This window comes from Bidens hawaiensis, unplaced genomic scaffold (assembly GCF_021521415.1).
Source record: "Bidens hawaiensis isolate Kalapana, Puna unplaced genomic scaffold, B.hawaiensis_p1.1 tig00035626_1, whole genome shotgun sequence".
Lineage (NCBI taxonomy): Eukaryota > Viridiplantae > Streptophyta > Magnoliopsida > Asterales > Asteraceae > Bidens > Bidens hawaiensis.
This window is the reverse complement of record NW_027496204.1, coordinates 4,227-31,946: the sequence shown is the minus strand read 5'-3', so window position 1 is coordinate 31,946 and position 27,720 is coordinate 4,227. Positions and strand designations below refer to the sequence as shown.

Here is a 27,720-nt window from a genome sequence, read left to right as displayed (position 1 = left end):
TTGGTTCATTATTGTATACCAATAGTAGAACAACCCATTCTCGATTTAAAATTCAAATATATTTGATGATATAAAACGACTAGATTTGTAATAATTTTTTTTTACATAATATAAAGAGACTTAATTACCTTTTTTTTATTTGTATTAACTTATTCATTGTGATTTATACATTAATTTATCCCGTGTAATACACGGGTTTCTAAAGCTAGTAATTAATGATCCAAAATATCATATTAAAATTCACTTAAAAACCTTTTACAGATTTAATTTCAATAATCAGTTAATATAACATTTTATCTCTATGAATTTAGATGATGTAATCTTTTATATATTTATATCGGATATTTATCAAAGAATTGAGCTCTAAGAAAAAGTAAATTAATTTAACGAGATATAAGAAATAACCACATGGAAAATTATACAGATTGTCAAACTCGGTTATCTCAAATCGTGGGGAAAGTGGGAACAAACAATAATAGTTCATTAAATTTATTAAACAACTTATTAATATGATGAAACTGATTTCCCATTAACGTTATGCTTGGCTTCCATACAACTTTAGACTAATATTTATTCAATGCGTCATGACTTTAAGAAAATGGATGTGAATACAAAACAACAAAATTTAGTTGATAAAAATCAAAATAAAAACATTGATAGGTTACTCTCTGAGATACCAACCAACCTGGAGTCCTAAACCGATGATTATATTTTCTTTAATTATACTTTAGTAAACCAGTTACAAAATCAAAAAATTTGAAGGTTCTCTTAATTTCACAATACTCAATAACTTTTAAAGCAAAGAAAATTACGTCTCAAAAACCATAATAATATATATTTATAACATACTTTTTTTATATATATTTATTATTACCATTTCTTTTTTCCATCACTCACACTCACTTTCAAAATATAGTAAAAAATTAAAAGAGGTGAACAATAACTTTTCAAATATACAGACAAATCACTGCATTTCTCTCTCTTCACTTACAACACCTTAAACTAGGGATGAGCATGGGACAGTACATGTATCTGTACCCGTACTTGTACCTGATTATACTCGTACCAAAAATCAATAAAAACGCGTACCAATACTCGTACCAAATTTTTCGGGATGGTACGGGTACAGGTTATTTCGGTACAGTACCTGTTTTTGTACCACTTTACTTTTTTATTTTCAAATCTTCAACGATCTTGAAACCGATACCGGTATGAGTAACAAACAACCTGAATTAGTCCAGGTATCGGTACTTTCACATGTACGTGACGGGTACCAAATTAGTACAGGTGCCAAATTGGCCATCGATTTTATGATAAGATAGTATTGAAGAACCTTAATTCGGTCGTGACTTTAAGTTATTTGTTTGTTGGTTCGAGTATTGGATGCTATATTATTTAATTTTGAAGTAACGTTTGGTACTTGTTCAATAATAACATGGTTGGAGAATTACTTTATATATCAAATATGAAGAATACCAGTTAAACCTTTATATACTCCAAACAGGTAAAAAAACACCAAATGCACTCGTACCGTACCCGTACCGAAATAAGCTAAATCGGTACGAGTACGAGTACGAATACGGGTATGCTCATCCCTACCTTAAATCACTCCTCATACTATAAAAATTTCCCTCATAAAATTAGATGTATTGAATGTGAATGCTCTAAGAGCATTCTCAACATATCTACCATCCACATCTATATAATAACATTAAAATAATATTATATTTTTTCTCTGGTATAATTAAATAATTTTTTTTATATTTTTATTAATACAGTTTGATCTATCATTTACCCACAACCAATATAATAAATTTTAAAAAATAAACAATACCCGACTTTGTTTTCTCAAATTTAAAGAAAGTCATACAATTTCTCTCTTCATCCTGTAATTTACGCCCACAACCATTTAAAACCCTTACCCTATCATTTTCAAACCCCCCTATGAGTTTATAGGATATGATGGAAATGCTTTTAGTTACTGTTAATTAAAAAAAGTAACTTGATTTGAAATATAAAAACTGTTCAAAGCTAAACATGAAAGCCACCGTGATGTTGAAAACTAATAAAACTTGCCTTTTATTATTATTATTTTCAGTTTCGGTCCTTATTAATTGGCCCACATTCACTTCCCTTTATAATTAACACCCGGTGTAAGTAAGGTTGCGTACTCGAAGAACCCGATCACCGCTTATTGTTATTATTCCATTCCATGTTAGTTACATTCAGTTGTATTATATATGTTTGTTTTAGACCTACTTATTATTATTACTTTATTAATTAGGTCGAATTTGACATTGAAATCGTAATTTCACTTTTTATTATTCCTTCCATTCAGAGGTAGCAGTAATTGGTTATATGCTGGAAAGTAGTTTTCAATTAGGTCTAGATTCTGATTCTTGATGTCGATAAATAGCAGCGTGTGGTTCTAAACTCTAGTGCTTGTTACTATACAACTGTTGCCTGTAATGGAATCAGAATGATCATTTCTGGCACTTGTAATTGATGGATGATTTGCTGTTTTTTAGTTGTTTAGAGGAATTGCGGATGCTTTATGCTGTTTGAGTCTCGAGGAGAAGCGATGAAGAGAGTGACGAAGAAGGTCGGCAAGTACGAGATTGGCCTGACGATTGGCGAGGGTACGTTTGCGAAGGTCAAATTTGCCAAGAATACGGAGACCGGTGAGGCGGTTGCGGTTAAAGTCCTGGCTAAAAGCACAATTCTCAAGCATAAAATGGTGGATCAGGTTCGAGTTTCACTTGCAGTCCTCGATTAAACCCTATTTTTTTCGATGAATGATGGTTTTTTCGGCTTTTAGTTTGTAGGAAAATTTGATCATCATTATCATAAAGATTATAATTATATACCTATGAGCTTTCAGTTTTTATTTTCTACTATTTCGGTAGCTTATTAGTTATTCAGTTATTGAGTTAATTTGCAGATTAAAAGAGAGATATCAATAATGAAGATAGTGAGACATCCCAATATCGTGAGACTTCATGAGGTATAATAGAAATCTTCAAGATATATACTTTTATACTGATAAAAAGTTTTTTACTGACATAAGCCTTTCTTTCTGTTAGGTTTTGTCGAGCCATACAAAGGTATATATAATACTCGAGTTTGTCACTGGAGGAGAGCTTTTTGACAGAATTGTAAGGTTTACTTAATACTTATGATAGATCAGTGACAGATTGTCAACACACACTTACATTATTGATGCAGTTGCACATTGTCACTCAAAGTGTGTGTTGACAATCTGTCACTGATCTATCATAAGCTGTTGAAAGTATCCTCTAGCTTCATTCACAAGAAAAAGCTCTCAGAGAATGAAGCTAGAGGATACTTTCAACAGCTTATTGATGCAGTTGCACATTGTCACTCAAAGGGTGTATACCATAGGGATTTAAAGGTAAAATATGAAGTTCTAAGACATAAATGAATCATTTAAGGTGCGTGAATTCATTTAGAATGTTCATTTCCATATGCTAACGGTATTCTTGTAATATATAGCCTGAAAATCTCCTCCTTGATTCTAGAGAACGGCTTAAGGTTTCTGATTTTGGGCTCAGTGCACTACCATATGAAGTAAGTCTGTTTTTTTCCTCTGCTAACAGCATTCTTGGTGCTATTGTATTTAATTTAAACTATTATGCAGGGTGTTGAGCTTCTTTACACCACTTGTGGGACCCCAAATTATATTGCACCAGAGGTACGTCGACTTGAAGAAAACCCATTCATCATTTAATGAGATAATGCCTCCTTTATTTGCTTAGTCCAGCTTCTGCAATAAATACCTAATGGAGATAAATTATCCACATAAAGTTGAACCAGGCCAAAATTAGTGGTTGCTTCAACTTCAGTTTGTAATTATTTAATGTCGGTATAAGAAACTTCTTTGGATTATACTAAAAGGGCATCGTTTTCTAGTTGATAACCTTCTCATAATTCCCATTGGTCTGGGAAATAAAATGAGATATCATGTATCTCATGTCTATCATTTCAAAGATTTGGTTTCTTAATTTATCGGTGCTTGTTGAAGTTCAAATTGTGTGCTTGTTGAAGTTCAAATTGTCATAAGATATTGTTGTAGTGTCTTTGAAATTATTTTTTGGTTGTCGCCTTGTCGGCATCAAATTTCTATGGTTTTAGGTTTTAAAGAAGCGTGGATATGATGGTGCTGCTGCTGATATCTGGTCATGTGGAGTCATCCTTTATGTCTTGTTGACCGGATACCTTCCATTTGAGGAGTCAGATCTTCCTACTTTGTATAGAAAGGTTAGCTGTTATCTGTAAATGACTTCTGTAAACATGTATTAATGTATATCAAATGATTATATGTTTGATGATTCATTATTATTCTAAGTAATGCATAGGTCAGTGCTGCTGATTTCTCATATCCGTTCTGGTTTCCTTCTGGTGCAAAGTCACTATTAGACAAGTTACTGGATCCCAACCCTGAAACTGTGAGCATACGTTTTTAACTGTTACTTTTTTTAGCCATCTGTAAATTGTCATGTTGGATTGCGAACATGAAGTTTGTTTCATGTTTCTCATAAAGATTATTAATGCAGCGTATTACAATTGATGGGATAAGGGAGCATCCGTGGTTCCAAATGAACTATGTATCGACCAGGCAGGGAGAGGAATATGATGTGAGTTTGGATGATGTCTGTGCTGTGTTCGATGACATTCAGGTTGTTATCTTTTTTGGTATTTCTTAAATATCTTACTCATAGATTATATAAGCAGACTGCAATTACCGCAAGCTCATTGATGCGCTTTCTTGTATTATGATCTAAAACTGTTCGACAAGTAAACATATAGTTTTTGGTGGTCATGACTTTGTAGGATCAATACGTAACGGAACGATCCGAGGAGAAAGTTGCTCCTTTAACAATGAATGCATTTGAGATGATTACCCTTTCTCAAGGACTAAATTTATCTGCCTTGTTTGATAGGCGTCAGGTATCTCTACACTTTCTGTTTGCTGTTACATATCCAAATCAATGACTTTTACTTTGTAAATGTACGTGAACTAGTATTAAATCTGCGCGCGTTGCGGCGAGCTAAACTACGAAAAAACTAACGTACCCAAAACTTCACAAAATAAAATCAAAACCCTTATGTGAACTCACCCCGCTGCGTTGCGACTATGTATACAGCTCAACGATGTGTGCATAAGTGCGTAGAGACTTGTACATTATCACACGAACTCCGTTTTAAACAAAACTTACATCAAAACATGGATAAAAATAAGCACGTTGCAACGGTATATTCGGAATTTTATAAAACATTATATGTTAAAAGTATAAACGAAAAATAAATAAAAAACAAAAACAAAAATAGGAAAAGCTTATAATAGGACACTTGTCAGTTGTCAACCAATGATTTGCCAAAACAAAAAGATAAAAACATTTGTAAAATTCCAGGGTTAAATGGTAGGCCTAATTAAAGTGGATGGGTGTGTTTTGTAATTTTAAGGGGGCCTAAAATGTAACTTTGAACAACTTGCATTATGTGCTTGTAACTTATGCATAAATAGCTGTAGGTTTAATTAAAGTGGAGGGGCATGTTTTGTAATTTTTTGTGCGACTTAAATGTAACTTTGAAAAATTTGGATTATATGGTTGTAACTTATGGCATAGCGTTTTTAGGTTATGTATAATTGTTTGGTCTTCTTCTGTTATAGGATCATGTAAAACGACAAACTCGTTTTGTTTCCCGCAAGCCAGCTAAAGATATTATTTCAGCGATTTCTAGGGCTGCAGAATTATTGGGTTTCAAGGTCTTTACACGTGGCTACAAGGTACATATGAATTCTTGTATATAGTAAAAGTTTTCATTTATTTGGGCAATTTACCTAACAACTTAAAAAACCATTCTTGTAACTTCAAGAACCGAAGCCCTTGTCCTTTAGTTCTCTATAACCATGCTTATTCAACAAACTAGATAAAGTATACTTGTTATGTTGTGCAGACTCGACTCGAGGGCGCATCTATGAACCGGGCTGGACAATTTGCTGTTGTTTTGGAGGTTGACACACACACACACACACACTGATTATCGATCCTAACACATGTTAAACTTTTTTAATGAAGGTCTATGAAGTGGCACCATCGCTTTTCATGGTTGATGTTAGGAAGGCTGCTGGAGATACTCTCGAATACCACAAGGTATCATAATCTTATAATATTATTTTTGAAACAAATTTTAGGAGAAAATGCAAATAAATTAAAGTTCTTTATTATGACAGTTTTACAAGGACTTTGGTAGCAAACTGGACCACATCATATGGAGACCAAAAGAGGGGCTTCCAACTTCTTCTCTGTATAGGACAATGACATGCTGACCGACTCGTCACCTTAAGAGAGGATATTTATAGTGTACAGAAAGGTAATGTATATAAGTGTATGTTACATTGTTGTTACTTATATTTGGTACTAGGTTTTAGAGTGATGAGTGTAAAATAAACCAGTTGGGATTACGCTTCTCAACTTTATAATAAATATGATGTGCAATTATTTAAATAATCCGGTTGGAATTACGCTTCTCGTATAACCCTTGAGTTTGGTCTATTCAATTATCAAATAATCTTTAGTTCCCGTCCTTAGGAATAATTTAGGTTGGATAATGGGCTAAAATGGAAAATACATTAAAAAGGATTTGCTATTTAATCCTTTAATAAATAATGATGATTTAATTATAAAAGCTTCAATTTGGTAAAGTAAAGATTCACATAAGTGGACAATCGTTGCCTAGGAAAAGTTAGGTTAATTATAACATGTCTCTTTGTGGTCTTACGTTTGAGAACATGAAAACATGATATACGGAGATAAAAGCAATCTATTAATTTTCCTACATGTATTAACTTTTTGCAACATGTTAATCAATTACTGTGTACTTTGAAGAAGACTTGAGTAACAAATAAAGGTGAAAATAACCCATTTAGGATATAAATTTCAAAAATATTTATTGGAATTTATGTATGAGATTTGTAAATGACTAGTACAATTTGCCCGTAGGATATTATAAAAGCGTGTCTCGTGTAACAAAAAATTTAGTCGTAAGATGCTCAATAAAATCGGAAACATTATTATGAGATGAAAATGGGTACCTAATTTGTCATTCCATTAGCCTATTAAAAGTATTTAGTGTTGTTTAGCCGTTTGTTTATGTTTCCTATCGAATGTTAATAATCTAAAAGGCGTTATAAGTTTTCATTGGATGATTTGTTAACCATATACTTGTTTGAATGAAACAAATTATATACATTTACATCTTATTTGTATTTTGTCTCTACATACTAAATATCACTATAATAGTATGTATTGATTTCATTCCAAAGATGTATATGTATACACATATTTATTTAGTATATGTTTATTGCTAAATATTATAATCTCTTTAAATCGTAAGCATATGGAATTTGTATTACCCGTATCAATTATTTCATCCAAATACATATAGTGAAGAAACACTAATCGACCCCGGGCAGATTACGGATAATCTGGGGGTTAAATAGATGTTTCCCACGAGGATGAGGTCCAGCAAAGAAAGTTGTTCTTCAGGTGACCTGCAAAACAGACCGTAAGCTCGTCACTGAGAAGGGGGGATTCCTCCTTGTGACCACCCTCCGGCGTGAGAATCAGACTAGATTGCTCTGAATATAAGTGTATATTAAGATATTGCTAGGGAAGATAAGATAATGCGATATCAGATAATGTCCTTACCATTCCAAGGTGTTGGAGTATTTATAGCCGAAGGTAGGTTTCCAAGAAGGTACAGCCGGCTAAATAGTATTCCTGTTCTACCAACAGTGGGTTACGCACAAGCCATGCTGGTTGGTGGATAGGCTGCGGCCGATAGTGACAAGGCCGGCTGTATACTGTTCCTTTACTGCCGGCTATGCACTGTTCCACCAACTGTAGGCTATGCACGTCCCTCAGTGAGGGTTGGTGAGTAGGCAGCGGCTAATAGTGACAAACAGTACTAGAGGGTGCTCCTCCTCGTACTGTTGTCGGTGAGCTGTCGCCCTGTGATTGGTTCATGGGCTGTTTTGGTCAGATCGTCTATTTTGCCCATACCTTGGCAGGTATAGTACAAAAGATCTTCCAGAAGCATACGGACTGGCTCATTTGGGCGGGAGTGTTCCCGCCATGCTCATTCCTTCAGGTGACTACTGAAGTATCGAGTTAGTACCTTGTGCGTGTAGCCTTGCTATTAGTGCGGGTAGCCTTCCCTGATGGCTTGTATCCGCAGCTGCGGGAACAAGCGGGGTACTTCACCATTGGGAGGCTTTCCCTGCGGGAACAGCTGGCGTACTGCGCGTAAGGTCTTCATCTCTGAGCATGGTGGGTCCTGCGGAAGCAGTTGGTCCTTGCGCAGACGTCCCTCTTCAAGGTGAGTCTTGCGGGTCCAACTGGGCTCTGCTGGGACCTACCTCTTTAAGTCCCCCCAGTCCAATGTTCTTCTCATGAATTACTAATAAGTGAGGTGAACTTTTGGACTTTAGCAAGGGGTTTTGAAAAGGGTTTTTAGTTTTAAGGTTTTCCGTGGGGATTCCTCCCGCGGTTTTCCTAATGCCACGCAGAAATTCCCGACTTTTCTGCTTGATCTTTGGGTATGATGCGGGTAGGTCTGTAACCTCCTCGCAAGTTAGGAGCGTCAAGTCCCACTTGTGTGGATTCTCCATGAGGTTTTGGTAGTTTTGAACATAGTGATCAATTATGTTAAAACCACCAATTCCATCTTGGAGTTTCAAATAATATAGTTCTCGACGTTCCCGCTATGCGGGGATGTTATTCCCGTTTCCGCAAGCATGGCCCAGAAGATCCTTCTTGGTTTCAATTCCCTGCGGAGCGCTAGGTATGTGAAGGGTTTTTCCTTGACACTGTACCCGCACTCGTCTTACAGTTACTTTACTTCCAAGGTATTCCTGGCGTCAATTCCCTGTGGGTGCTAAGTATGTGAAGGGTTTTGCCTTAACACTGTACCCGCACCCGTCTTATAGTTACTTGGTCGCCGAGGTATTCTTGGCTTCAATTCCCTGCAGGTGCTAAGTATGTGAAGGGTTTGCCTTAACACTGTACTCGCACCTGTCTTATAGTTTCTTGGTTGCCAAGGTAAGGGGTATTTTCCCGCTTACTTTTAAATCTTTTTGAAATTTTGAAATTCGAAGAGTTGGTGAAAGGATAAGAACAGTCCAAACTGTTGAAACGTCGTCCGACGGTTCTTCTGACTGTGTCAGGACGTGCAGGAAGTTATGGCGACGTGACAGTACATGGTCATTCCAGACGCTTTTTCAGGCGCGTGGGCGCGATTTTTCGGGCGCGTGGCCGCGAAATTAATGGCACGCGTCCTTTCAACAGCTGTTGCCAGCTTGCTCTTTGCCACGTGTCATAGTTTCATTGCACCTGCGATTTCTCTCTCTTCCGCATTAAATTCATCGCATTGATTGCGATTAGTATATAAAGGGGGAGAGGGTCCTTTGTAATCCACACTCACTTTTCTCTTCATCTTCTAAACGATTTCCGGTGAATACTCACCTTTTCAGTCGAGCATTCTCTTGAAATCGTTCTCTTCTTTCATACCTGCAAGATGTCTTCTGCTCACGATCTTGAGGCTACAGCCGAGGAGGCTGGAGTGTACGCCGAGAACCCGTCATCCACGTCCGACAAGGATGACAAGAGTACTGCTGGCGAGTGCCAGTGTGCTCTGCCTGTCGATCTATGTCAGTACATCGTCAGGAAGTTCATGCTCGAGTCTTTCGAGCCTGAGTTTCCTGAACCTCACCAGACGGTGTATGATGCCCCAGAGGCAAGATCGGGGTATATGCCGCATTCTTTATCTATGGGAATCTTAGGTTCCCCTTGACGAAGTTTGTGTACCGTGTTCTGGAGAGGCACGGTGTACACCTGACCGAGGTACACCCGATGGCGATCGCGAAGATTCGCCACTTCGAGTGGGTGTGCCGGATTCTGGGCGTTGAGCCCTTCGTCGACCACCTGATGACCTTCTATTCTTGGAGGTGCATCCAGGGGTGGTATACTCTGATAACCCGGATCAAGGGTTTGAAGATTTGCGCAACCGAGCGCAGTCTTCGTTCATGGAAGCGGGAGTTCTTTTATATCTCCGCTTGCGCCATCCCCCTTGCCATGAAGTTCAAGAATGGGCAAGCACTCCCCAGCCTTCACGCCTCCAACTACCAGGAGGCGGAATGGTTCTCAAAGATTTCCCGAGTCCAATCTCCGGTTTACCGCTTTGCGGAGTCCGGGATGGTGATGCTCGGGATGAGCCGGGTGTGGAAGGATGCGGAGGCGCAAAAGATCCCGATCGTCCTTGAATACGGTTTGAACTCTGTCCCTTACGGTATGCTTCATTTCTTTTTGTTGATTTAGAATTTCTTCTAACTTCTTTCCTGTTTATTTTCAGAGGGAAACGATTTGCAGTCTCTCCTGCAGCCGCGGGAGAGTGATGGTCCCGCTCGGATGGGTACTCGTGCTCTCGATGAGAACGAGTTGCCCATCTTGGAGCAAACGAGGGATCGGTTTGTGGAGGTCTACCCGCCAGGCCACCCTATTCTGAGCGCCGCGCGGCCAGGTAAGGCGTTATTCAACCCTCGACCTCTCAATGCTGAAACCTCTGCTGGAATTCCTCTAATTTTGTCATCTTCTGATGAGGAATCCGCAGATGGTCCTCCGTTGGTGCGGAAGAAGAAGGTTGCTGGCGGGAAGGGGAAGGCGAAGGTTGCCTCCACTGCCGATCCGGTGCCTCGGTCTGATTCGGAGACCGAGAGCGAGGAGGTGGCGGGGAACCCTGGTGGTGATAAGACCACTGCTCCGGAGGCTGAGACTACCGTCACCTCCAAGCAGCCCAGGACAACGACGGTGAGCGGCGTGAAGAGGCCGGCTCCATCGGGTTCGTCCCCGCCTTTTCGCACTTTTAGGCTCAAGAAAACCCGTAAGTACAAACTTTACTTTTTTTCATATCTTTTCGCCATTGTACTTATATATTCTTTGTGCAGGCGTGGATGCTACCGCATTCCAGCGTGGAGCGGGGAGGAGCACATCCGGACCCATGACGGTAGGTTTGGTCAACCTACCTGAGGCGATGACCCAGGCGGTTGCGCCTGCTTCAGTTGGTTCAGTTGCTCACCCAGTTGAGCCAACTGTTCCAACTGCGATGACATCTCCGCCGGCTGTCAGTGCCATATTTACTGAATCTGTTACTGAGCCGGCGGTGGCTATTTCTGCGGGTACTTCCGTAGCGGCGACCACGGTTGCGAGTTCACCTCCGGTGAGTTCACCTCCGTTGGTTTCTACCGCGGCGGCCTCCATGCCTCCTCCGACGTCGGCAGCTACGGCCGATCCTTCAGGTATGCTTGGGGCTTCTCGCCAACCTCTGCCTCCTTCCCATCTGCCTGACCTCTTGGATGGATTTCCCTTGGGTTCAGGTGATGGGTTTAGCGGCTATCGGCCTGTTGTCGACCCTACAGGTGCGTAGGGTTCTTTTGGCCTTTTTTTTTTATATCATCTTTTCCTAACTGCTTTTTGTTTTTTGCAGTGTCGGATTCCAATGAAGTGTATGTTCCACGATGGAACATCCGCCGAGGAACAACCCTTCGCACGCCTGTGGAGTGCGTGGAGTGGGCTCGTCACGCAGCTCCCAGTGGTGCGTTGGGGGAAGCCATGGCTAGCTACCAGGAGGGTAGGCTAACCAATGAGCTTCGGGTTCTCCTGGCCCGGATGCAGCCGCGTGTCGAGCTGCTTTGTCGTGAAAACGACAAGTTAAAAGCAGCTCGTATCCAAGAAGTAGCTCAGGCGCGGGCTGTCCGGGAGGAGAATAGAAGGCTCTCCGCCGTTGCTGCGGAGAAGGAGAAGGCCTTCAAGGCCCTTGAAGTTGAAGTTCAGGCCCGTCTCGAGGCCCGTTCCAAGGCTGCCCAAGCTGTTAACGAACAGCTTCGGCTGGCTAAGGAAACTGCTCGGAACGCAACTGAAAGGGCCACCAAGGCTGAAGCTGTTGCTGAGCCTCTACGCCTCGAGAATGAGGAACTTAAAGCCAAACTAGAGACGCTCCAACAGGCTCATGATGCCTTGGCGATGGAAGACGCCAAGAAGCTCCAAGAGATCTTGGACCAGAGGGGGGTGCTTGACCACACTGAGCGGAAGCTAAAGGGCGTTGAAGAGGCTGCGGCTACAGAAGTGTTGCTTGCCAACCTCAACAAAAGTGAAGCCGAACGCGCCCGTAACCAAGCTCAAGCTGCCCTCCAGGAAGCTCTGTTTACCAAGGAATGGCTTCTTCGAGAAGCGTTGTCTCATGTATGCGTAATTTCATATCTTTACACTTTTCTTTGCACATAGAAAAGGTTCTGACACTTGTATTTTTTCTTGTAGGTTGTGCATCGAGTCTTCACGGACACATCATACGACGATGCCATGAGCGCAGCCCTCAGCGCTTCTCATGAGGATGGGGAAAAGTCCGGCTTCCTGCTTGGTCTAGGGTTCGTTGAGAAAGGCATCCCGCCTTCCAACTTCCCTTTGTATGATGTGGGTACTGAAGCTGTTTATGACCAAGCAGTGAACCAGTATGCCCCCTTCCCGCATCCGGTGGTGGAGAAGGTGAACGAAGTTGCTTCTGCTGATGATGGGCTAGCTATCCTTAAAGCTTTCCTTGAACCACCACGCTCTACTGATGGTGCGGGTCCAAGTGGAAGTGGTCCTGAAGCTTGATCCTGAAGATCCCTTTCCACCATTAGAGTAGATTTTTATTTTTGTATAGCTTCTTTTGTATGCGGGTATGCACCCAGCAATCTTTGTAATATTTGAACTTTGATGGAATAAAGGTTATGTGCTAATTCCTTGCCTTGTTTTTTTTTTAACTTAGCAATTTCTTTAGTACTTAGATAAGTTAACTTTTTAACGTGGCAGATTATAAGTTTATGTTTCGTTTCCTCTTTCATGATTGTGCGGGTATGACCGTCACTTACACTTAGTAAGATGGCTTAACTTTACTTATATCTGACCTGCGTGGAAGTTTTCATCGTCTTTTCCTTTGAAATTTTCTAAGTGTTTAGAATAAGTTAACCTTTGAACGTGGTAGATAATAGGTTGAAGTTTTGCTTCCTCGTTCGTGATTGTGCGGGTAAGACCGTCACTTGCACTTAGTAGGATGGCTAAACTTTGCCTACATCTGACCTGCGTGGAGGTTTTCCTCATCTTTTCTTTTGAAATTTTTACCGCTTTGTGTTTATGCGGGTTTTGCCGCCTTCCACACGTAACGACTTACTTCTTCCCATATTTATGCGGTGAATACCGGCACATCAGTGTGGGAAGTTCATAAGTATAAAGGTAAGGCTATCAACACATTGTGAAAGGAGAATCATTTCCATTAGAAGTGGCTCTAGGCCTTTTCTTTACAAGTTTGGAATTGATCTACATGTAACATTTGCGTAATTGAGCTCCATTCCATGTTCTTGGGATGGGAGTGCCATCGAGCCTTTCGAGCCAGTACGCGCCCTTTCCCAGAACTTCTTTGATAATATATGGCCCTTCCCAGACCGGGGCCAGTTTTCCTGGGCGTTGTTGGTTCGAAGCCTCGTTGTTACGCAGTATGTAGTCTCCTACATTGAAGTTGCAGAGTTTTACCCGCGTGTTGTAGTACTTTTGCATTTGTCGCTTGTAGTTCTCTTCACGCACTGCGGCTAAGTCTCTGCGTTCCTCGGTTAGCATAAGGTCTAACCGTCTTTCCGCATTATTGTCTTCTGGCTGAATCAAGACCTTTGGTGAGGGTAAACCAATTTCGACCGGGACCATGGCTTCAGTGCCATAAGTGAGACTGAACGGGGTTTCTCTCGTACTGGCCTTTTTTAGCGTTCTGTTTGCCCAAAGGACGTGCGGAAGCTCGTCCACCCAGCCGGATCTTTGTTCCAAGAGTCTTTTCTTTATGCCTTCGACGATGCTCTTATTTGCTCTTTCTACCTCACCATTACCCTGCGGGTGCGCCACTGAGGTAAAAGTGTGGGTGATTTGAAGTTCTTCCAGCCACTTTTGTAGCTTCTTGTCAGCAAAGTTGGTGCCGTTATCGCTCACCAAATTCTGTGGAAGTCCAAAACGACAAATAATAAATTCCCAAATAAATTTTTTGATATGTTTCGCGGTTGTTTGGGCTAAGGGTTTTGCTTCTATCCACTTGGTGAAGTAGTCGATGGCTACCACTAGGAACTGAACATTTCCTGCTGCTGTAGGAAATGAGCCTGTCACATCGATGGCCCACTTCTGAAATGGCCATGAAGAGGTGACTGGAACAAGTTCATTCTTCGGGCGATGCGTGTTGGGTGCGTAGAGCTGACAAGACCTGCACTTTCTGATGTATGCCAGCGCATCCGTATGCATCCCCGGCCAAAAGTATCCCGCGTTGTTTAGCTTAGCTACAACAGCGCGTGGACCTGCGTGTACTCCAAAGATGCCTTCGTGTACTTCCCTTAGGAGGTAGTTAGCATCTTGGTTGTCCACACATCTTAAGAGTGGGGCAAGAAAGTTACGTCTGTAAAGGATGTCATCGATGAGTTGATAATTCAGTGCTTTACAGCGTAGTTTTCTTGCCTGTGTTTTTGACTCTGGTAGTGTACCTGCCGTAAGGTAATTTATTATTGGTGTCATCCACGTTTCTGTGCCGGTTTGGATGACACAAATTTCCCTGTGCGGGACTGAAGGTGCCTCGAGGAGTTCAATGCGGATGTCCTTTCCCAAGTGGGTGAAGGCTAATGATGCAAGCTTGCTTAACGCATCCGCAGATTTGTTTTCACTACGCTTGACGTGTATGACTTTGCAATCGTTAAAATCGCGCATAAGGGTTTTTGCTTGTGCGAGGTACAGGGCCATTGTGTCGTTCACGGCCGTGTACGTCCCGTTGATTTGGTTGGCTACTAACATGGAATCTACGTGGGCTTCCAAGTGTTTCACTCCCATCTTACGCGCAATTCTCAGCCCGGCCAAGAATGCTTCATACTCGGCTTCGTTATTCGTACTTGGAAAATCCAGTCGAATAGCGTAAGTGTATTCTTGGCCTGCTGGGTTGGTTAGTTTCAGCCCTGCGCCTGAACCCTCGTTACTGGCTGCTCCATCAGTGTAGAGTCGCCAGACATCATTGATGTCCTGTGCTGGAGAGGGTTGAGCCTCTTCCTGACACTCTTTTTCCCGCGATGCAGGCACTTCCGCAATAAAGTCGGCCAAAACCTGGCCTTTTATGGCTGGTCTTGGCTTATACTTTATCGCGTATTCCCCCAACTCAATTGCCCATTTGGCTAGGCGTCCCGATAACTCGGGTTTGCGTAGAACGTTTGCAAGTTTGAAGTTGGAGAGAATGGTGATTGGGTGGCCCTGGAAATATCGTCTTAACCTGCGTGAAGCGTGTATAAGTGCTAAGACTAATTTTTCGAGGGTAGAGTACCGGGTTTCTACGTCTGTTAGGATACGGCTGACATAATAGATTGGCATCTGGATGCCTTTCCGTTCAACTAGCAGGACCGCCCCGGTTGCTCTATCTGTTGCGGAAAGGTATAGGATTAACTCCTCCCCCGCTTTTGGTGCTGTGAGCGTTGGGAGTTCGATCAAGCGTGACCGAATCTCCTGAAAAGCTGCTTCCGCTTCTGGTGTCCAGCGGAAGTGCGTTTTCTTTAAACAGTTTCTCAACGTTGACACGAAAGGAAACGACTTATCCGCGTGGTTTGCCAAAAAGCGATTAAGTGCGACTAGTCGTCCATTCAGTGTCTGAGCCTGTTTGATGGTAGTAGGTGATTCCATTTTGATAATGGCTTCAACCTTTTCAGGGTTCGCTCTGAAGCCATCTTTAGTGACGATGACCCCCAAGAACTTCCCTTCTTCCATTCCAAAGGCACACTTGCTTGGGTTGAGCTTCATGTTTATCTTCCTGAGCGTGTTGAAAGTTTTTTCGATGTCTTTCAACATCGCTTCTGCGTCAGGGCTTTTGATGACCAAGTCATCCATGTAGACTTCCAAGTTCCTCCCAATTTGGGCATGAAACTGGTTGTCCATCAGGCGTTGGTATGTGGACCCGGCGTTCTTAAGTCCAAATGGCATCATTTGATAACAAAATGTGCCATCGGGCGTCCGAAAAGCGGTTTTGTCCTGATCATCAATGGCCATGTGGATTTGATGGTACCCCTTATACGCATCCAGGAAGCATTTAAGGCGAAACGGTGCTAACGAATCCACCTTAAGATCAATTTCGGGTAACGGATAACAATCTTTGGGGCATGCTTTGTTTAAGTCCTTGAAATCTATGCACATGCGCCATTGTTTGTTATTCTTCGGTACCATAACGGGATTCGCAACCCATGTTTGATATCTGCTAACGCGTACGATGCCTGCGTCAAGGAGTTCCTTGACTTGGGTTCTACACGCGTTAGTTTGTTCTGGCCCCATTACTCTGCGCTTTTGTACGACTGGCGTAACAGCCGGGTCGCACTTGAGCTTATGCTCTGCCTTACTTCGGGGTACGCCAGTCATGTCAGCTGGTGTCCACGCGAAGATGTCAGCGTTTTTCTGTAGTAAGCGTTTGAGTAAGGTGCGCGTGGGATCAACAACTGTTGGGCCAATGGTAACGGCCTGGTCAGGGTATTTGCCATTGAAGGCCCATTTTTCCGGTTCGGTGATGGTTGGTTTAGCCATCTTTGGTTTGGGTTTAGATGAGACAGATGCGATGCATACCTGGGGAATGCTGGTGATCATCGCTACACCCTCAGCTGTTGGCCATCCCATCATGCCGTGGACTGAAGATACCACGGCGTTGAATCTTGCCATCCCGTCTCTTCCGAAGAGAATGTCGTATGTGTGGTGTGGCTTCCTCATCACGACAAAATCCACATCTTCTGTGCGTGAGTGATTCCCGTCCGTAAGAGTGACGGGGAAAGATAGGATACCCAGGGGGGTGTTTGTGCTGCCGTCGAACCCTTTCATCGAGGCGTAGACCGTTTCCAGGCGTTCCTTGTCTTCGTTATCTAGCTTGTCGAAGAACTGCCTGTACATCACCGTTGACGAGGCGCCGTTGTCAGCAAGAGTGCGAGAAGTGATGTAGTGCCCCAGCTGGCTTTTGATGACGATAGGGCCTTCTTTGCTGGGTCCTCCTGGCACTCGCGGGAAGCGCACTACAGCTTCCTTCCACGCGCATGGTTCTGTCGCTCGCCTTTTTCTTCCTCTGATGTTGCCATGAACCATGTTGATGCTGATGTCAACGGGCTTTCATCCGTTGCCTCTGTACCGGTTATCATTCCTTCCTCCCATCTTGATTGATGCCACAAGGTGTGCAAGTCTTCCATCCTTGACGAATGTTTCAACAATATCCTTCAAGGATGTACACTCCTCCGTACTATGACCCTTTGTCCCGTGGAAGTCACAGGATTTGCTTTGATCCGCATTAGGTCACTGCCGGATCATTGGAGCTTTTGGCCATGGTAGTTTTTCGGTGGCAAATATCTCCGTGACGCTTTTGGTGAGTGGCATCCACCGGTGTTTTCGGCTTGAAGGGTGTGTGTTATCCCTTCCGCCAACAAGAGGGCGAGAGCTGGATGAGGTGTCAAAGTTTACCCTTGACTGCCAAATACCTAGCTTCCTCTTTTTGTTCTGCCGGGCGATCCGAACATTGTTTTCTCTGGTCCTCTGCGTGTAGAGGTGTGTACTCTGGGGAAGATCCCTACCCAGTTGCTTCTCTGTCTCGGCAAAGCGCTTGGCCGCTGTCATGATGGCATCCCATGTGGATGGCATGCCGTCCTTACCCGTCAACGTGCGGATAAGCTCTGGGTATTCGGCGCCCTGGATGAAAGCGGCGCGAACAAGATCTTCACTTATGTTGCCCAGACTCAGCTTTTTGGAGTTGAAGCGAGTGATGAAGTCTAGTAAAGATTCATCCTCCTCTCTAACGCAGTTGAGGATCGTCCACTGTTCTTCAGTATATTTCCTCTGTTGGCTGAAGTGTTGGCTGAACTTGTTCTGAAAGTCCGCCCAATCATAGATGTGGTGGACCGGTAAACGATCGAACCATGCCCTGGCCGCTCCAACCAGAGTCATCTGGAACATATAACACCACGTGGGTTCCGTCCAGTTACTGACGGTTGCCCCCGCAATGAATCTGTTCAAGTGGTCGTCTGGGTCGGATAGACCATCGTAAGTGCCGATGTTGGACATTTGTTTGGCACTTCTCGGGGCGATTGCTTCCGCAATGTCCCTTGCAAACTTGGACTTTCCTGCATTTGCAGCAGTTGGTCTAAAGGTTTTGGAGAAGTCACGTGGGTTTCTCCCCGCGTTCGTTGGTTTAAAGGTTTCTCCAAAATTCCTTGTCGGTTGGAAGTCCATTTCCTTACGCTTCCCTTTTGCCTTATGGCGAGGGTTTGCGTCGGTATCGGATTCTTCCCGCTCATCGTCCGAGTACTCGCACTCACTGTTCATGTTGAGATGTTGGCGAGTACTGCCGAATTCGTCAGCCTGTTGAAGTGAACGCAAACGTTCATCCAACTCAGCTTGGAACTCTTTCTGACGTGTTTCGGCCCACGCCTTAACTTGATCGAGTGTTTGGCGAGGGACCCTCGTCCGTTTCTCCAACTGGGCATCAGTGAACCCCAGTGAAATATTGTTTACTGCAGTTGTCCCGGCTTGGGTAACCGGGGTAGTGTTCGTAAAATTTGTATAACCGCCGGTGTTCCCCCAGTTGCTGGGGTTGTGGTTACCGGGGTTTCTTGGTCACTTACTAGCTTTGGGACCGGAGTAACGTTAACCATTTCTTCAGAAATTTTGAAAAAAACTAAGAATTAGTTCTAGCTTTTATGCACGGATGGCGCCAATGAAGAAACACTAATCGACCCCGGGCAGATTACGGATAATCTGGGGGTTAAATAGATGTTTCCCACTAGGATGAGGTCCAGCAAAGAAAGTTGTTCTTCAGGTGACCTGCAAAACAGACCGTAAGCTCGTCACTAAGAAGGGGGGGATTCCTCCTTGTGACCACCCTCCGGCGTGAGAATCAGACTAGATTGCTCTGAATATAAGTGTATATTAAGAGATTGCTAGGGAAGATAAGATAATGCGATATCAGACAATGTCCTTACCATTCCAAGGTGTTGGAGTATTTATAGCCGAAGGTAGGTTTCCAAGAAGGTACAGCCGGCTGAATAGTATTCCTGTTCTACCAACAGTGGGTTACGCACAAGCCATGCTGGTTGGTGGATAGGCTGCGGCCGATAGTGACAAGGCCGGCTGTATACTGTTCCTTTACTGCCGGCTATGCACTGTTCCACCAACTGTAGGCTATGCACGTCCCTCAGTGAGGGTTGGTGAGTAGGCAGCGGCTAATAGTGACAAACAGTACTAGAGGGTGCTCCTCCTCGTACTGTTGTCGGTGAGCTGTCGCCCTGTGATTGGTTCATGGGCTGTTTTGGTCAGATCGTCTATTTTGCCCATACCTTGGCAGGTATAGTACAAAAGATCTTCCAGAAGCATACGGACTGGCTCATTTGGGCGGGAGTGTTCCCGCCATGCTCATTCCTTCAGGTGACTACTGAAGTATCGAGTTAGTGCCTTGTGCGTGTAGCCTTGCTATTAGTGCGGGTAGCCTTCCCTGATGGCTTGTATCCACAGCTGCGGGAACAAGCGGGGTACTTCACCATTGGGAGGCTTTCCCTGCGGGAACAGCTGGCGTACTGCGCGTAAGGTCTTCATCTCTGAGCATGGTGGCACCTGCGGAAGCAGTTGGTCCTTGCGCAGACGTCCCTCTTCAAGGTGAGTCTTGCGGGTCCAACTGGGCTCTGCTGGGACCTACCTCTTCATATAGCTATAATATTGACTGAGTTGCTTACGTTCAAATTACAAATACGACTTTTCTTAAAAGATTAAGACATATTTCCCTTTCTTAATTTGACAATGAGAACCATCTTCATATGGAAGATGTCTTCAGGAGACAGTTAATACCTAGATTCATTTGTATAAGATTTGAACTATATTATCAACGTTTTAAGGGAACGTGTAAAAGATGTAGGATTTTCTAAATTAGTTTTAGAGTGATCAAACTGTTTTCTGAACATATTTCAATTACCCCTTAGCCTATATTATTCTTGAATGCATATTGGTGTGTATGTAATGTTTCATGTCAACTTTGAAGTTTTCTATAAAATTTTATCCGTACATTGTGCAACCGATCAACGGTCAAGTTGTGGGTCAGTTGGAGATCGAGGGGTTGCATATCGGCCAAAGAAAGGGGAGTATGTAGACCAACGATTTTAATTCTAATCTGCCCTAAGGGAACGGTGTTGTAATTAATATATATATTTGTAAAGTGAAAAGGCAAATGTTCATTTCACATTAAATTAATAAAACCTTTAATGCTAGTTGATGTAAACGAAAAAAAATATATCATAATCGAGTAAATAGTTGGGAATGTATATAAAAGAATTAAAATCAAAAGTTAAATTTAACTTATTGCAAACAAGTTGGTGCATAATATACTCCATTTTGAATTAATGGTAAATTAGATTTTGATTATACAAACTACTATGCACTCGGTAACTCATACTACAAACTATTTTGTTTATCGCAATGTGACAAATGGAACTCTTAACTTTCATATTTGTTGTTGAAGGCAATTCAAATCTAATAAAAAAGTAACTTCATTTATTTCTAACTTTCATTTATGTCATTTAAACTTTATGTAGTGATTCCAATTCAAACATACTTTGTGCACACCTTTTATCTTTCTCATAGTTCATTCCAAAAACTGCAGGCTGGATCAAATATCTATCTTATTTCTTAGCAGCTTCAGATGTTGAACAGTGTTAATAAACAATCTGTAGAATACAAAAAAATAAAATAAAAATATCATAAGATTATCTATCATAAAAATCTTCTACATTGGAAAAAAAAAAGAAAAAAAAAACAAACATTAACGCAATGTTTTACTAATTAACTTGTAAAAAAACTAGATGATGCCTTAATCAATTTAAATAACATGTAAATATATATTACACAAACAGAACTTTAAACATAAAGAGTCCAAATAAAACTCTTGTCCAAAAATGAATTTATCAAACATGTTTCATAAATTAAATGGTTTGGTCGGCCGTTTCAACATGAAAAACATAAAAATCGGTTGGTTCAACCATCGACCAATGCGACATATATCAGGTTTCAAAACATTGTAATTGTAATAACATGAAACAGAAATTAAATATAGAGTAAATGACTATATTACCCCCAAGGCACATCACCAGCGAGCAACCAGTCACCTTCTTTGTCTTGATAAGTCAGTTTCACATCTTCAAAACCTGAGTTCCCAAACATTAATGTCCAAATCAGCCATAATTTCTAAGTCAAACTCTTAGTACAAATTTTTATAAATTAAAATTATTTATTTGTCACTTTTAAACATAATTAAACCAATTTAAAACTTAAAATCAACTTCTTTGACATAAACTAATTCCATGTTCAGAATTTGTAACAAATAGGAAAAACAACGTATTCTAGAACTCAAAGCTTACATTTATCAAACATGTTGGCCAAGGTGAGTACAAGAGTTTGGTAGGATTGGTGTAGATTAAGGTCAACCTTTCTTGCAATTCCTACACCTTCCATGTGGACTTTAACGTACGTTGACTTTGACTTTGACTTTGACTTTTGACCACCACCGGTCCCCATTTTCTGGTGGCAAAGTTCCTTCCTACATAACTTCATCGGTGGCCATCCGATTACACCACCATCATTCCTATATATAAAAATAACTCAATAAAACATTTGCCTATACAAAGTTATTGAAGTTTAAAATAATTAAACCGTAAAATACAAGCGAACGTGTTAATTATATCTTTCTTATGATTAACCGTAATAAAAGAATTACCATGTGTCATATTTTCTTTTGATTAACATACATATAGACACAGTGACGTTCTATATATAACCAATTTTAAGTGAAAAGGCCATAATTAAAAACCCTATAAATATATATATGCATGTACCTATTCTTTTAACAATAGAATATAACCTAGTAATGTAACCTAATAATAAGCCCTCTTTTTCTCTAAATCCTTAGCATGCACATACCATGAAATTCAAAAACATTAACAAGAAGCTAACATAAAATTCATTAAATTAAATTTGTTTTCTTTACCTTTGATGAACAAAGGCATAATTCGACTGAACTTCATCATCATCATCATCATGCCTTTTCTTTTTTGAATCATGAACCGAGATCTTAGATTCATGGATGTACTCGGCATTACGGTTGGGATCGAACCGTGAAGAACAAGAAGATGCAGATGAAGAAAGAGCAAGACCTAGATGAAGATCCATTTTTTTTGCAAAGAATGAAAATACGATGAATATTATATATAAAAGATTGGCATGCATATATAGAGACCAGTTTGTATTTGTATGCATATATAGAGAGAGAAAGTAGTTAGTGGAGACAAGGTGTTAGATTTATGTCTAGGGGAGTTTCAAACTCTGTTAACAACTGAATGTGAAAAGGTGAGGAAGATCTTAAGGAGGGAACCATGACGAGAAAATATTGTATTTATGTTTTACCATGATTTTCTGGTGTTTTTTACTAAAATAAGGCTAGAGGAAATTTTATTTACAAAAATAGGTGATTTTAAAAGTATTTATCAAATTAAGTTTTTTTTTTCTCTTTCTTTGTTTTTAATTTAAAACACTTAATTTATGGCCCTCTCCTTCCAAAATACCAATAGATCGATGTTATAACTTTCTTTTCCAAATCACTGTTTCAATGGATTTTCCAAACTCATTATTCCAACAGTAGCTTCTAATCATTTATTCACTTTCTATTGCAACTTGGATTGAGTTTCCAGAATTCAGAAGTGTAACATATTAAAGTTATATTATGTGAAAAAAAGAAGCATCTCTTAATATTTGTAGTCATGGTTTTTGTCAGAAAGGCTTTCAAATAAGAAAAAAAATAGTTTATTTTGTTTTATAGAGTTTTATTTAAATGGTTTTATTTAGTTGTTTAATATGATTTGATTATAAGTGGAGTAATTGGGGAGATTAAACCAATGAGCTTCTTATGGGTTAATAAGTGGTGTAATTTGTGAGATTAACCCAATGAGCTTCTTATGGGTTAATAAGTGGTGTAATTTGTGAGATTAACCCAATGAGCTTCTTATGGGTTAAAAACCGGGCAAAATGGTCGGAGTGAATGTGGAAAAGGTGAAATGCATTTAGTTTTAACTTGTTGTAAGGGTGTAATTGGGTGTTAATCGGGGGATAGTTTTTATTCCATTTAAGGTTGTGCATTATGCTATAAGTTCTTGCTAGTATTGTGTGAATATGAATGAACGATTTGGTGTCGTTAAAAAAATATGGGTTGATTATAATACGTAGTGATTCAAATAAGGAAAAGTTTGATTGAAAAATAAAAGGAATAGAATCACTAAAGACTATAGAACACATATCACCGAGCAACCAAATTGATAAATGCTTTGATTTAAAAATATTAAAAAATTGTTAGATATTTGAAAAGTGATTTATAAATATGTTTTGTATATTGTTTCATAAAATGAAAATGTGAAAGATAGTGAATTGAGAATAATTTGAATAAAAAATTGAAAATAAATGAAATATAGAATGCTAATTAAATCAAAGAAAGAGGAAAAAAAATCTAATTTGGTAAATAATTTTAAAATCAACTATTTTAGTAAATAAAATTTCTCTCATCCCCATTTTAGTAAAAAAAAAAAACTTTGATTTTCTGTTGACTTGTGACTTGAAACGGGTTATTACATAAATTAATTAACAAATTTATCAATTCTAACTAATCTTTTAATTAGGCTACTGATTAAATTATCACATTGAGATACACTCGACTTCTGAACCAGAAAAAAGCCTCACCTAAAGTCAATGCATGTGAACATAGTACGTCTAAAAAAGTTTAAAAATAATATCAGCCAAATCATCCAATTGTAACTTTTGATTTTAATTTTGTATATATAATTTATATATAAGATATTAAATTGCCTGTTGAGTGGTTTGATTATTTTTCTCACTTTCAGTCTACATCGTTTTTTTTCCTGGATATCATGATATACGGTTTCGTTTCCCTATCATGTTAGTCCTATTCACTGGTACCGTTAGTTGTTTTCTTATTGTAATTATCGAGTGTGTTGTCGGTTTCTAGTGACTTGATATTTATTTTAATGAAAGTTGTCGTTCAAGAAAAAGATAGTATCCGTGTTTGTATTCTCATCAATTTACATGGAAAGGACATTTAGGAGCGGTTGCATTCCCTTCAATGAGAAATATTAAGAAGACCACAATCATTTTAAGCCACTACTTCAAGCGCGATTGTCATGTATTGATGACCACCTCTCCTATATTGGTCTTGCAACTAGCTAGTATACATTCGCCAAACTAAAAGCACAGTCAATGCCACACATCATCCGAGGAAGGTGATGATTTTCCTCATGTGCTTGATACAAAAACGCAATGTCGTGTCTTGTTGGTCTACGTAAAAACTCTCCATCTGCATAACTGAATTACGACATTACAAAAAAAAAGTACAGGCATTCACGTGAAGTCCTTTAAGACATGCAGAACTACTCATTGTATTCGTCCATTTTAATTGCTGGTTACGAGCTGTTTAATGGCCCATGTGCATTTATGTAATGACGTAAAACACTTTTTCATCCTCACGTCTACGCACTCTTCAAACCATTCATATATTGTTCTATATCACCTACAATTTATAAAACAAAGGTATCGACATATGATACTTTGCTCAAAACATCCCTTCATTATATTTTGGGTTGTCAATGAAATACTCTTCAATTAGAATTTAGTGTCCTTTTTCGTGATTACCTGGTGTGTATCTTTTTTAGGTGTTTCCTTGTCTTTATCTTATTCGACAATATCATAGAGAAATTGGAGGGTTCTATCGACGAAAAAGATATCATCATAATTGTCGTTTGTTTGATGTAAAATTTTGGTAATATAGATTGAACTTTTGGTGATGTGATGCATATAATTGTTAAAAATATTTTTGTTGTTTTTATTTAAATTCCCAATGGCTATTTTACCGTTTTCAAATGACTATGTTTCATGAGTAGTAGTACCCCGAATGTAATTGTTTCAACCCTAAGTCCTTAACCGAACTGGTATGTGTGGGGGGTTATCATGCATCAAATAATACCTGATGAGGGGGGGGGGGGTTACTTTTGAGTGCCCCTCCCACCCGCCCATGCACTATTATCACCTCATGTTTTACCCAACTTTTGGTAATTTTAAGATAACTTACACTTTCGCCCCTTTATCTTTGGGAAAACCCTAAAATAGGCTAGTTTGACCCAAAATTTCTAGAAATATTCAATGTTCTACAAAAATCCTCAAAATGACCCATCAGACATGGATGTTGGTTATGGAGGTTTATGATTTGAGAGGTAGAAGATGAAGAATTCCGTTGGACCCATTAAAAATTCCGTCGGACCCGACGGTTCTTTAAGAATTTTGTGGCATCCATTAATATGATAACATGTGGCGCGATTTTAAAAGTTCACGAATTCTGTCGGATCGGTTATTGTTTCCCTCGGGTCCGATGGGGGGTTTTTAGGCTATTTTGGGGATTTTTATAGAACATGGATTATTTCTGGAAATTTTTGGTCAAACTAGGCTATTTTGAGGGTTTTCTCTTTATTTTACATATATATATATATATATATATATATATATAGGGGAGAGTTATTTTGAGAACCATGGTGAGTTTTAAGAACTTTTAGAACTCAATTTTGAACCACACATTTAATTAAATGATATGAAATATGTGGCTGAGATTAAATTCAATTAAAAAATGAAGCAGGAGAGAGAATAAGTATTTTTGATAATTACACAAGTTTAAGCGTTAGTTACACATGTGTAAAAAGTCGATTCGGTTTGTAAAAAAATACAGTAATCTTTTGTACATCACTTACACTTACGTATTACACATGTGTAAAAAAAATTAAAAAAAAAAATTGTTACGTTGAGTTCTTTCGAGTTCTTAAAACTCAAAGTGGTTCTCAAAAGAAATCAATCATATATATATATATATATATATATATATATATATATATATATATATATATATATATATATATATGTGTATGTAACAACTCGGGTTTCGAATTTATATAAATACCTGACCCGTTTTCATTTTCGGAAATTTTAATTAATAAACGTCACTTTTATCGAGTTAGTATTATTTTATTATATATATTAATTCAACTATAATTATAACTTTCAAGTAATGTCCATAATCACCCTAAACAAGCTTTTACCCTATTATGCTTCCACCCTCAATCTATAGGGGCTAGAATGCAAGTTTCTAAGTTAACCCATCAAGAAATCTGGTAACCCAAATCCTGACCCATTATCATCAACCCGATTATCAATTTGGAATTTCTTGGACCTAAATTCTTGTTTTTGTTATGGAAATTGAATCAAATATTGCGTTATACTTACTAATTTCGTATTAACCGACACTCGTATTATGATTAATTCAAACAAATGAATCTGTATCGCATTTATACCTAGCCTACACCTAAACCCAATTCGAAATACATATAATCGTTTATATTAATGCAATTAAACTTGCAGCCACAATCCTCTAACCCTCTTCGCTCGTAACCCTATGCTTAATCACGTTATATGTCTCTGTTGACCGTGTTCTTATTCTTTTTCTAGCCGTCCTCATATCAATATATTAGACCACCATCAGAGCATCTTCACAGGTAATTAATTCTTGGGTTTTACTCGTCAGGTTCTAATTAACAAAAACCCTAACAAGGTTTTAATCAAAATTAACAAATTAAGCCGATTTGAATTTTAGGGTTCATCTTGTATGAACTGGTTGTTCTTTATGTATGGTTAAATATTTCCATTCCTAAACCAATAACGTATAACCAGCTGGAGCAGTTGGTTGTTGATTTTGTGTTAAGGCGTTGGGTGCTGGGGGACCCAGGTTCGAACCCCAGCCCCATTATTTTTGGAAAATGAATTTTTTATTATTAATAAATCATATTAAATCAAATATTTATGATATAATTGTTATAAAACTTGTAATTAATTAATATTTTGTTAAAACCGACACATAACTAGTCATGTTCCGAATCTTGGTTAAAACCGACACATAGTATATATATATATGTATGTATGTATATGTATATTAGTTATTTAATTTGGTAAAGGTTTTTAATAATAAAGATGTTAACGAGGCTTTTGATGGATAATTAAAATATGTTTTATTAAAATAATTATTGGTAAAATACCTTCTAAACAAATGTATTTTTATTTAAAAACAACTTTACGATTTATAAGTTAAGGAGATTTACTTTTATTGCACTAATATAAAACCAACTTTAAATAAATTATTACTTCGCGAATATACTATTTATTATAAACATTTTAATAGTAATGATCCAAAATTTTATAAATATTTATTTGAGTATTTTAATTATAATCATAATTGTCGAACTCGCTTATCCTGTATAATTCAGTAACTTAGCATATCCGCATTCTATTTTCCTTATTAGGCTTTATTGTCAACGCGCGAGATCCGCTTTCGTCATTATTATTGTTATCTGTTCACTCTTGTTCGTCTATTGAGGTGAGTACTACATTCCCCTATTTTATCGCTTTCAATGTTTTGGGGACGTATGCGTAAATATACTTTCTC

The 27,720-nt window shown here is 39.4% G+C and overlaps 2 protein-coding genes across 2 annotated transcripts; one reads left to right on the top strand and one right to left on the bottom strand.

Annotated features, from left to right (window-relative positions):
- The first annotated feature begins 2,695 nt into the window (after positions 1 to 2,695).
- LOC143587617 (CBL-interacting serine/threonine-protein kinase 24-like) lies at positions 2,696 to 7,195 on the top strand. The gene is made up of 14 exons (XM_077068862.1): positions 2,696 to 2,746; positions 2,942 to 3,004; positions 3,084 to 3,157; positions 3,307 to 3,412; positions 3,514 to 3,588; positions 3,659 to 3,712; positions 4,153 to 4,278; positions 4,377 to 4,466; positions 4,575 to 4,697; positions 4,852 to 4,968; positions 5,693 to 5,809; positions 5,980 to 6,036; positions 6,102 to 6,176; positions 6,257 to 7,195. Exons 1-14 carry the CDS (start codon positions 2,735 to 2,737, stop codon positions 6,350 to 6,352), a joined length of 1,185 nt encoding a protein of 394 aa, XP_076924977.1. The 5' UTR covers positions 2,696 to 2,734; the 3' UTR covers positions 6,353 to 7,195.
- A 13,598-nt stretch (positions 7,196 to 20,793) lies between these two features.
- Positions 20,794 to 22,349, bottom strand: LOC143587620 (auxin-responsive protein IAA31-like). Its single transcript, XM_077068865.1, has 4 exons — positions 22,168 to 22,349; positions 21,542 to 21,765; positions 21,256 to 21,328; positions 20,794 to 20,851 (listed from the first exon to the last, which is right to left on the bottom strand). The coding sequence occupies exons 1-4, from the start codon at positions 22,347 to 22,349 to the stop codon at positions 20,794 to 20,796; spliced, it is 537 nt and encodes a 178-aa protein (XP_076924980.1).
- Between the last annotated feature and the right edge of the window lie 5,371 nt (positions 22,350 to 27,720).

Coding starts and splice junctions, on each gene's coding strand:
- LOC143587617 (XM_077068862.1), top strand. Junction 3,005..3,083: donor ATATCGTGAGACTTCATGAG/GTATAATAGAAA, acceptor TCTTTCTGTTAG/GTTTTGTCGAGCCATACAAA. Junction 3,589..3,658: donor TCAGTGCACTACCATATGAA/GTAAGTCTGTTT, acceptor ACTATTATGCAG/GGTGTTGAGCTTCTTTACAC.
- LOC143587620 (XM_077068865.1), bottom strand. CDS start 22,349: ATGGATCTTCATCTAGGTCTTGCTCTTTCTTCATCTGCATCTTCTTGT. Junction 21,766..22,167: donor TATGCCTTTGTTCATCAAAG/GTAAAGAAAACA, acceptor TTTTATATATAG/GAATGATGGTGGTGTAATCG. Junction 21,329..21,541: donor GGCCAACATGTTTGATAAAT/GTAAGCTTTGAG, acceptor TTGGGAACTCAG/GTTTTGAAGATGTGAAACTG.